The 11,260-nt window shown below is 48.4% G+C and overlaps 2 protein-coding genes across 2 annotated transcripts in view; one reads left to right on the top strand and one right to left on the bottom strand.

Annotated features, from left to right (window-relative positions):
• Positions 1-3,483, top strand: part of RGSL1 (regulator of G-protein signaling like 1) — a 19,301-nt gene extending 15,818 nt beyond the window's left edge. Inside the window, exons 18-19 of the mRNA XM_009320725.1 lie at positions 1,972-2,067; positions 3,371-3,483. Of these exons, the coding sequence (XP_009319000.1) occupies positions 1,972-2,067; positions 3,371-3,483 (209 nt within the window). The remainder of the gene's footprint in view (positions 1-1,971; positions 2,068-3,370) is intronic.
• Positions 3,484-5,877: 2,394 nt separating this feature from the next.
• RNASEL (ribonuclease L (2',5'-oligoisoadenylate synthetase-dependent)) overlaps positions 5,878-11,260 on the bottom strand; it is a 6,698-nt gene continuing 1,315 nt past the window's right edge. The window contains exons 2-7 of the mRNA XM_009320633.1: positions 10,494-11,260; positions 10,025-10,113; positions 9,422-9,612; positions 9,200-9,317; positions 8,282-8,400; positions 5,878-7,207 (exon numbers count right to left, since the gene is read on the bottom strand). The exon at positions 10,494-11,260 is cut by the window's right edge and continues 899 nt beyond it. Of these exons, the coding sequence (XP_009318908.1) occupies positions 7,072-7,207; positions 8,282-8,400; positions 9,200-9,317; positions 9,422-9,612; positions 10,025-10,113; positions 10,494-11,260 (1,420 nt within the window). The 3' untranslated portion in view covers positions 5,878-7,071. The remainder of the gene's footprint in view (positions 7,208-8,281; positions 8,401-9,199; positions 9,318-9,421; positions 9,613-10,024; positions 10,114-10,493) is intronic.

The following is an 11,260-nucleotide window of genomic DNA, read 5'->3' as shown; positions in this document are numbered from 1 at the left end:
AAGATTTTTTTTTTCCCCCCCTCCTCATCCACTTGTTTAGTTTCAATACACGGAATAACTCTAAACTGAAAAACACAAAGAAAGTGGTGCTAAGTGCTGTCAGTCTGCCTGACAACCTGGCTCCCTGACTGAATATTCATTTGGTAATTGTCTAATTGATTTTTGATTAAAGGGGAAACCAAAATAGGCACGTACTAATCTTGCTTTGATGGTCGAGTGGGTGTCAGCAAGCTGATGTTCTGTTCTCTATCATTTATCACTGTCAAGTTCTGGTTAAAAATCAGCAGAGTTGTAAGATTTTGATACCTACAGGAAGGTGCTTGAGCTACGGCTCTGTGGCCGAGCTGCAGTAACAGACCCCCGTGCTGGTGTGCTCCAAGACTGACAAGCCACGTCTATTAGCTCAAACCACACCACACCTTGAGTTTTCCCCTGGATAACATGCAATGTTCAGCTTGAGTCGCCACCTTGCTACAGAGCCTCACTGCACTTCTAGGGCCTTCTCAAACATAGCTGTTTTAATGCAAAAGCCTGTTGCCATCAGAAAAAACAGACAAAACCTAACCCATTACGCATGTATTCCCAGCTAGTGACAAGCCAGAAACGTCATGTTACACAGGACCTACCTGCTGTGTTGTCTGGGACAGAGACGTGTTTGCCAAGGCCTTCAGGAAACCAGTGGGGAGAGACGTTCAATCAGTGCAAACTGTTGCAAGGGTTAGGACCGTCCCACCACTGCCCAAGCAGTGCAGCCTGTATTTAACTACACAGAGCCTCAGCGCGTGAGTGCACTGAGATACTGCTCTGGAGAGACAGCAGGGGAATGTGTAGAAAAGGCTGTGATCTCACATGGACATTAATCCTGCAGTGAATGTCCCTGGGACAACAGTTCCTCGTAGCACCTCGCGGGGGCAAATAACCAGAGCCAGGCAGGTAAAATCCCTCAGCTCCGGTGGTGTGTCATGGGAAGAGATGTGTGATCTCTCAGACCTGTCCCATTTCTCCTGCCCTAGCCTGCGTGGCTGGCGCGTTCAGCCTGGTTGAGTAGGTAGGGCAGAGCTGTACCTGCAGGGTGCAGCGCAGGCTGGCTCCTGCTCTGCATTGCCTACCAACCTGCAGGCAGCCTTGACTGCCTGCAGCACCCTGACTGTCAGAGAGGAGCAAACCAAATCAGCATGCAACCCAAAAATAGCTGCTGTTTCTGACTGCGCTAATGCCTGTGCCACCTTTTGCTCAGGACACTTTCTGCACCTTACCACACTTTCACCAGTGGCCTTTATATAAGGATCTTGCTTTTCTGACCTTTAGATAAAAAGCTTTCTTTTCAGCTGGGAAAAATTGGTTATGTTGTCTTTAAAAGGCACTAAAATTGCTAGGGAAGATACCTGTAATTCCAGAGAAAACCTCCTATCACCCACATCTCGCTTTTCTCTTATTTTGAGGGTTGCTGCTTTGCGCAGACGCATGTGTGCGCAGCTGGGAAGGTGCCAGACATGAATCCATCTCCCATCACCAGGCGTCACTGTAGCACTGTCTGGGCCTTTACACAGAGCAGAGGGGCCGGTCCTGCCGAGACTGGACATACTGCCTGCACCCCACTTCATGGGCATGAGCACAGAGCTCTTCTTGGGAGAAGCCACCCATGCGGGCACAAAGTTGAGAGCACATCTGTGCGTGGGGGCAGCTGTGCACACACATCCCCTCGTCTCTCCAAATGCCATTTCCTTGCAAGCCTCCCATCTGCCACCCAGGACCCCCCAGCACTGCAGCAGAGCCAGGGTGGGACATGTCACCCCTGCCCTCCAGCCCCCAAACAGCTTTGCAGTCAAGGAGATCCGGGTAACTCATGTCCTTGCTCAACCACCCTTCCTTGACCTCCATACAAGCCCTATGGGATTGTATGCTGTCCTCCCTCATTTGCCATCAGAGCACTTGCCACACAGTACCGCTTCATCTCTTCTCCCTCACCAGGCAATCACACCATCATTGTCTTCACACTCCTGAAGGGGGTCCAGATCCTCCTGCCACAGCCCCAGAAGAAAATGGAGCCATTGGAGGAGCAAAAAGGTGAGCCAGGGCTGAAAGGAGTGCTCTTGCTCTCAAGGGGAGCTCCAGCTGCCAGGATGGGAGCTGGGCTTTAGGGCTTCCTGCATCGATCCATGATAGTAAGTTTGTGCATGTTGTTTTTCTCAGATTCAGATAAAAGTCTTGAGAAAAGGCTCTCATTCAGCAAGTCTTTCTCCTGTCCTACAGAGCAGGTAGGTCGTCGCAGAGGCAGTCTACCTCCCCCAAACCACACCAGCACAAGCATATGGAGCAGCAGAGCTATGACTCCCCTTAAAACCCAAAGGCCAACTGGGTGGGTCTGTGCAGGATGCTGGTCACCCCCACAATCTCCAGTAACATTCACAGAAAATCCCCAGTTGCTGCACCTCTCTGTGCCCTGAACACCCCCCCCCCCCCCGGGAGCACACAGCAGTGCTGTTCATCCCTGATCACCCGCGCCCTGCCTCCATCAGCAGTGGCCACTGATGCAACATCTCTCCCTTCCCTGCAGGCACCAAGGGAAGGACAGACCTCCGAGGAAGAACAGACCTCCCAACCTATCATCCACACTGAACAGGACAGGAGTGTGCTCCAAGAAAGCTGAGCAGCCTGGACACACTGCATAGTTTGCACTTAATCAGTAATAAGACCTAAAAATAAAACAACTCACAGCATCCCCCAGCCTGCCTGGTAACACAGTGCAGCAGCTTGCACCTCTGTGACCATGGCAGGGATGTGCCACAACACATTTCCACCCAAGGAGATACCCTTGTCCACATGACAGTCTCTTTCCTCACGTGTATCTGTAGAAGACCACATTGCCCATAGCTGGGACCCAGTAACAGTGTAAATAAATCACACTGGGTGTGCAGCACGACAATACCTTCGAGGTCTTTTTACAAGACATTTGGAAGGTGCTTAAAGCCAGAAAGCAGTCACAGTAAATACTTCGCCTGAGGATGGGTGTACTCAAAGACCACCAGTCCCCCAGAGCCCTGCTGCGCAGGGAGCTGTGCTTCTCAACAAGGTCCAGGATTGCTTTCCTCTACTCAGCTTACCTTACAGCCTTGTCCCAGCTCCTCACCCCTCCATGCTTTCCACACAAATTAAATACCTCCTGTGGGTGGCAAGGCTAAGAGAGCCCACCTGGTTTACTACTCAGCTGTCCCTGGGTGGTGAGATGGTACCTGTCTTGCCAGAGCCTTTCTGATTTTCCAATCAAAATCAGCTCATGCCTGACTTGGGGCCTCGGCATGTTTTTTTAAAAGCCAGTATGTTTATAAAGCACTAACCAAATCATATAAAAGACCTTCATTTTCCCCAGGTGAAACTGAGTCAGAGTGGCTTTGCCAAGTCACCAGGAAGCTGCAGAAATCCCAAATGTTCTTTGGACTTCATGAAGAAAAGACCATGACCTTTATCACACCTGGCCTCTGACAGCTCCCTTGCAAGCTCTCAGCTTTGTAAATTTTTGAGCTATTTTTAGCTACTTTTTAACCCTCAAATCCTAGAAGACTGCATCCTGGGAATAAGAGAGGTGCATTTAAGGCAGATGATGACATGTTTCACATTTGTCAGTTATGATTATCAACGCTTTGCTTCTGGAGGATCAAAAAAACAAACAAACCCAAAGTCCAATAGCATTTCTATAAATGAGGCACTTAGGAGTGGCATCAGCTTCCTACAACCTGGACTGTGACCAGCTTCTCAAAATTCCCCTTGTGCTGTAACTTGATTTTGCCCAAAAGCTTTCAGCCCCAAAAACTAGCTGCATTTTTGTGTGCTTTGCACTAACGCTTCAGGCTCTGCAGCCTGAGCCCAGCTGAGCCTGGACCCTAGAACGCTTCACGGATGTGCCTGAAGCTCATCACAGCAAAACTGCAGCTACATGCGATCTTCACTCCACTGCTTCTGCAGACTTTTTTTTTTCCCCAGTGCAGCAGACGAGACACATTGACCTAGGGCCATCCCTGTGCACACAAGCATGTCCTCTGCACACAAGTGACAGGATGGGGAGCACCTGGTCCCATAACATCAGGTTGAGCCAGCTGCCCCCTGGGTCACCCAGCAGGAGCAGGGGAAAAAGGCAGAGGCACAGCAAATGCACAACATACTGGCATAACAGCAGGGGAATGAAGCGTGTAGGGCCACATCAGCATGCCCTTGGGCACCATGCATGGTCTGCAAGCCCGCCTGTACGAGGCAAAGGCAGGCAGCACCTCCTAGATGGGCACTAATGCTGGGAGCCATCAGCACATCAAGCAGCACTAACTCTGGCAGCTGGCTCTGCCCCCAGCTCCCCAGGATGCCTTTACCCCCAGGCTGCAACATCACTGCCATACCACTCAGTTGTAATACTGTCCAGCTGTCCTTGCCACTGGTTTTCCATCCTGCCTGGCCTCTCGCTGGGCACTCGTCCATCCTCCCCGACCCTGCGAGGAGGAGAGGCAGCCTGGTGTTTTCCCCAGCGTTGGTCCCAGTACCGCATCCCCCCCTCCTCCAGTGGCCTGACGCTCTGTGAGCAGTAAGCTTTGCAGATGTGGTGCATGGATCAAGTTTCTCCTGACACCAGCCTGCTGGCACCTCTGGCTTCTCAGAAAGCAGGACACGGCCCTGCAGACCACACCAGCCTTCCCTGGAAATTCTTCCCAGCAGCCTGATTGCCCCAGAGAGACAAGTGACAGCCTCCACAGGTTTAATCATTGCTCCTGTTTGGACATCCTTGAGCGCTCTCTGCTTTCAGGAAGGCCTTTCCACAGCTTTTTAAGGCTGCCAAGTCACAGCCCTTTAGCAAAACAGCAGAGTGATGCAAGAAGACACAAAGGTCAAAGCAAGCTGGAAATATGACATTTTTACTAGAAGCTGAAGGAACCTGGCCCACAGCCTCACCTCTCCTCATGCAAGAGCAGAAACGTGCTGCTGCAGCACAGAGCCACCATGCTCCCCACAGCACCCCTGCTCCTCACGCTTCTGAGACCCAGACATGCATCTCTGGGTGTCCTCCTGCTTTCTGGGCACAAGAAAGACAGAGAGGAAAAAAAAAACCAGCAGGGAGGAAAGGAAAAAATAAAAGTATTGACCCAAGAGGAGTCGACATTCTCCTGGTTGCATTTTCTCTAATGGCAATTCCCTTCATCAACAGTTGCATAGTCAAGCTTTCTTGTTGTTACATTTGTGTATTTTAAAGGGTTCCCAAGACCATCAGAAGGACCTTTGTTCTGAGCCAGGACCACTGAAGCAGGCTGGCACACAGACCTCATGAGCCACGAGCACATGCGTGTCAGTCTGCAACCCAACTCATGCACAGCAGTGCCTGCTGGTTTGAGGGTACACACATCTGTACGGCAGGTACACAGCTAAGCAGATACGTGGGGCTCAGTGGTGCATTCTGGGCAGCCATTCATTCGTAGAGGAGATGGGTCGAACACATCCACTCCCAGAGTTTTACATGTATGCAAATACACACATGCAAGCACTGATGCTCATCTTTGCACCTCAACTCATCCGTGAAATCCTCACCCTCACTCCACAAAAACAATGCAAAAAACCCCACCATTCAGCCCATTATTTCACAAGAGACAGCTTGCTTCCGAGGACAGGAAGCCTTCAGTACTTCTCAACATCTTTTCCCATCAGATACCCATGTGGGCCAGAAGCAATTCACCTGAGCAGTGACAAAACCATCCACCACCTTACCTAAACAACCAAGAGGCACTTCCACAGGAAGGCCAAAAATCCAAGCCTTTTGGGTGTTTTATAGTGCTGCAGACTGTCTCTTTCTGTGCAGAAGGGATGGGGGACCTCATTCATAAATGAGTGTAGTAAGAGTCAGTTTTGCAGGCAAGTTTATTCCAAGTTTGGTTCTCCATCGGCTAATTGAAAGAATAACAATCTCAGTTTGAAAAAAATTAAAAATCTTTTCAACAGCTGAAAAATATTTCTGTAAGCAACACATAATCATTGTGCAAATCAGAGCGTTAGCTGAGAAACAAACAAGCAAGCCCCTGGACAATCAGACACATGTTGCATGCCACAGGATTTCAGAAATGGGTTTGTGCCACCCAGCCTCCAATATTAAAGCTCTGAGCTGGCTGCATGCTATGGCTGTATGGGCACCAGCTCTGTGCAAGGGAGGCGAGCCTGGCAGGAGGACAGTGATGCACCAACAGCAGCACTGTTTTGGAGACAGGGAGTGCTTGTGCGTAGCCCTGCCTTGCAGACTCAGCCTGCCATGGCAGAGCTTGTCCTTTCCAGGCAGAACCGGTCCCTGCAGTCCCTTTGATATCAGCGACCTTTTACAGGTGAGTCAGGACTACTCACAATAGCAGAGTTTTGTGGGATCGTGCTCCTTATGTCCATTCCTTGTGGAAACATCTCCTGCGTCCCCCAACAGAAGTCCTTCAGGTCCCAGCAGGCTTGGCTTAGTGTGCCTCCACCAGATCACAGGGATAACAGGCCAAGGGCAACTCTGCAGCCAGACCATTGCCTAGGCATCTCATTTTCTGGCTGCTGTGTTTTAAAAAGACTGAAAAGAGAGAACCCATCTTTCTAGGGGTAGATGAGCATCTCATGAGTGCAAGCTGTAGGGAATATTGGCCCTAGCAAGGAGCTCAAACTCCTTTTCCTTTATCAGAGAATCCCATGTTGTCTGGCAATGCCTGAGCTCTTCTCCGGCCTCTTAGATGTGTTGGGTATATGGGGGCTGTCCCACATCTCCTTGCTCTCCGTAAGGATCAGGGCCTTGATCTCCACCTCACAGAGTCGGATAAGCCCAGAGGGACAGAGGTAGTCAAGGGGGACCTGGGCTGACACTCAGCTTGGTTCCTTTCCAAAGCCCGTGGTTGTTACACCAAATACTTCTGAAGCATCTTTAATTTCTTAGACTAAGTCCTCCATGCTCTCCTGCATGTGCTCTCTCTCCCATCTCCTTACCCACTTTGTTCAACTCTTTTGCAGATGAAGAAATAGGGAATAAAAAGAGGCAGTGATGGTGGGTTCAGACAAGGGATATGAGGCAATGACATCCTACAGAGAAGGGTCCTGAACGTCTGCAAAGTGACTGTATTCGGGATTCTGGCGTAAACTGTTGTAGACATAAATGGTAAGTGCTGGAAAGAGCTTCAAGAAATACTCAGCATGGTCTCCTATTCTGTTGCTGATCCTGAAAGAGAACAAAAACAAAATGGATTTTTAAAGCTTGCGCAAGGAGTTGAGTGTCCAGGATACCCTAGTTCCTCCCTTACAGAGAAAAAGCCATTCCCGATAACACAGGAAGGTTTCCCAGAAATCCCTGAGCTGCAACTTTTCTATACCTTCCCTAAACTCCTCAATCCACTTTTTCGCTATTTCTCCAGCACCTCCATCTGCCTAATCCCACCTGTATCTTCACTGAAGACCAGTGCTGGCCACCAGCGTCAGTGAAACCATCACTAGGAGTTAACACAACCTCTAACCTCATGTGTAAGCACCCATGACTGTAGAGGGTTGGAGAGTCTGGCAGCTCTTTAGGAGTGAAGACCTCCTAACAGGATCTTCTAACAGGACCAGTGCTTCCTGATCCATATCTCAAAGCACTTGAGCACAGTAAACATCAGCACTCTGGAAATACTAGCAAGGTAGATAAGGATGCTTTTCAAAGGTACAAAGGATGATACAAATGTTTAAGAGTGATCTGAAAACCTTCCTGGAGTTATGGCAAGAAACACTAGCCTGCAGCAAAAATAACAGCCCAGAAAGACACGTCCTCTGCTGTAGAGCCATGACCTGCCTTAGCTGTTACAGACATGTCTTTACCCCACAGGCTGCTCTGCAAAGGCAGGGGTGCAGAGGGAGCTGCCACCAATCCTCTGAAGCTGCTGCTATCTCTCTGGAGCGGAAGGCTCTGATTGAGGATGTTCATCTGTGGGAGATGATCTGGGAGTCAGATTTTGCTTCAAAATCTGAGGTCTAATCCTGTGAGCTAACTTCCTTTTCTTACCCTCAGGAAGGTGATTTTGAGGGCTGACTCAAACTGCTTACTGCCGTGATGCACAATCTTTCACTCTATTGCGCTGCCAGAGGAGATAGCCCCTCTAACGAGATAAGCTTTAATGGACTTTCTCCCACATCCCAGTTGTGTTCGCCCTTCTGGAAAACCATCTGAAGAAGATTTTGTTCTCAAACTCACTGACACTTGCAGATACCCAGATGCTCCCTGCAATGCAGCTGTGTCAGGGGCAAGGATGTGAACGTGTACCTGGTATCCGGGTGTTCATCCAGGTTTCTGATGAACCTCAGTAGGTTGGTGACATCATTGCTATATTTGAATATTCCTTTCCCAGGATTTTCCATGATGTTCAGAACACATTTGTCAATCTGAAAAAATTCAGATTGTGTGTAGATTATTCTCTGCCTTTCACACACCACGAAAGCAGCACATCTACTTCCACTTGCCACAGCCACTGCCTTTCTGCAGGGACATCATCTTGCATGGGTAAATCTTGTGATCCTTAAAAGCATATTTCCCAACACGAGCAGACGAGTTCATTCTGCAGGGCATGCGCCATACAGACCCCCTGGTTCTGCTAAGTGTTTCCTCTCCTGCCTTGCCAAGGCATGGCATTCATATTAGGACTGTCAACATGGCATGGGAGATTTTCATGCATGCCTGGAGGGCAGGAGGGACTCAGGAGTCTTGATCCAACTGTGCCACTGTTGAGAGGACCACATGGGCTGCCGTACTGAGCCGAGACTGTCAGATCTCCAACGATGCAGCACATCTTTCCAGGATGCTACCTGCAAAAGCAGGCCTGGTCTCACTGCTTTTGAGCCAATCTGACAAAACACTTTTGCCAGAAATTTGCTGGCAACAAGGGCCAGAGGTCCTTGTCTTAAGGGGTCACCAACAAACACCCTTGAAGGTTTGCCAGCTAATTCTATAATGACCATCCCCTACTACCACCCCAGTCAACAGAGCTCCCTTTAGCATCAACGTCTTTAGTCTGGTGTATTTCAACTCTGTCACTTAGATTTGTTTCCCCCCCAGTTATCTGTTTTTGCGTGGGGCTACATTTTCCAGTTACGGTTTTAAACAGGGCCTGTGAAATGCTCAGGAAAACCTTCTGCCTAAATGTCTAGCTCAAACCTCGTATCAATCCAAAGACAAGAGGATTACCTTCTTGGTCCACTGTGGATAAGGAAAACTTCCAGTAGCATTAGCAGCTTTAAAGACAGCTTTTCGGTCGCGGAGATCTTTGATTTTATTCCATATACTCTTCAGGAACTTGAACCTGCTGTGGAATGAGGAGCTTCGTTAGCTGCAACAGGACATCACTGTTCATAGCACTCCAGGCAAATCCTGTATCGAAAGCTTTTCCTTTGTACTCCCAGGACTTACGTCTGTTTGCTCCAGAAATAGGGATGTTTGCTCAAACCTTCCAAGCCTCGTTCATCATGAGAGACCAGGCTACTTACAAGGTCCAGAGCCTCCTCATAATCTGGGGAATCAGCAGCCAAATCCTTGGTACTGACTTGCTGAAGGGGTTTCCTACCCCCTGTTAAAACATACAGCACGAGCCTGCTGAGGGCCTGCAAAGAAACACATCACTGTTCACATGCCAGATGTATGAAACGTCTTACCAAATGGATGAGGACTAGTATTCCTAAATGAGCAGACTGTGTATGTGAACACACATGCACCTATAGGTGTGCAGAAGTATACAAATACACACGAACTTTGAAGCTGTGTGCACAAAGACAGAGCAGACAGGCACCATAATCCTGCTCACAGGGTATCTGTGGATATCCCAGCACCAGATGCAGCCTTGCATCCTAATCACTATCATTCTTATGCAGCGTCTACTGTTACATGGGCTTTCTCAAAAATCAAGGTGTTTTCTAGTTGAGGATGCAGAAAGGCTTCCCCTAGGATTCACAGCAACAGAAAACATCAGAGCGCGCCTGAAATTTTAAGCCATATGTTGATTCGCAGGGAAGTTACCTCTAAATCTGAGTTTACGAGTTCTTTTTTGCCTTCAATCAACTTTCTTTTATTATCAAAGTCTGCCAAGTAAATTTTGCCACCTAAATCTGAGGAAATAAGAGAAATTGTTAATAATGGTGGAAAACCTTGATACAGTCTGTCACTGACTTCTGGATGGCCCCTTCTTTAGAAAACAATTCTCTGAAGAGATCTACTGTGGGTTGATCTGTCTGCAAAGCCCTGGAAAGGAGGGCAGATCTAATGAGACATGTGAAGTTGTTCTGTTCACTCCTCTGTGGCTGTCTGCAAACATATCTATACTTATTCAAAGAGAAGAGCTAATGCCACAGACGCCTCATTCTGCATAAAGACATCTGCACTGGTGTTCCGTATCTGTTTTTTTTACAGACAGCTATGAAGCATCTTCTTCTCTAAACTACAGGCAACAGGAAAGCAAAATGAAAACACTGAGAAACCAAAAGATAACCTATGAAAAAGTTGGTGGGGTGCAGATCCTGGTGAGCAAATCCAAGGGAGTGCAGCTCTCTCACTGCCTGGAAGATCATCCTCAGAGCATCTTTGTAATCCATTTGGTCTTCTGGTTCCTGCAGATGTTCTTCAAGGTTTTTCTCCCAGAGAGGGAAGCACAAGTACATGTAGCCTCTTGCCTTCTCAAACTGGAAGAGCTTCAGTAGATGTTCACAGTTACCACATTGTTCAAAGAACCTTTTCTCTTTGTCACCCTCTGTACTGCGGCTTATTCTTACTGCTACCTCCGTCCCACCATGGAGCCCCAAGTAGATGCCACCCTGGGAAGTGTTCTGAATTCTCTGCTGGATGTATTGAAATGTCTTCAGTTTGCCAATCATAGGGCGATATATTTTATAAAGATTTTTCAGCTGGTCCCTCCAGCATTTGCTGTTTGGCTCCCAGTCTTTGAGGGTTTCTGGAACGAACTTGGCATTATACTGGCGAAGAAGACGTGCCATGTCATGAGCACGGTTTCTATTCACAACAGCGATAAGGTTCCCAACATCAGTCCTTGCTCCTTTTTCACACAACAACTTTGCTATATTGTAATAATTTTTCTCCACAGCCACCTTCAGTGCTGTGTTGCCCTCCTCATCTGCATCATCAATATCTATTTCACCCTTCTCCAATAAAGCCTTCACCAAATCTGGGCTCTGCATTTCAACAGCTAGGATGAGGGCAGTTTTCCCACATTCATCTTTGCTGTTCACATCAATACCACAG

The sequence above is a fragment of the Pygoscelis adeliae genome, unplaced genomic scaffold, assembly GCF_000699105.1.
Source record: "Pygoscelis adeliae isolate BGI_AS28 unplaced genomic scaffold, ASM69910v1 Scaffold402, whole genome shotgun sequence".
Taxonomy (NCBI): Eukaryota; Metazoa; Chordata; class Aves; order Sphenisciformes; family Spheniscidae; genus Pygoscelis; species Pygoscelis adeliae.
The sequence above is the reverse complement of the archived record's forward strand: the minus strand, read 5'-3'. Positions and strand labels throughout refer to the sequence as shown.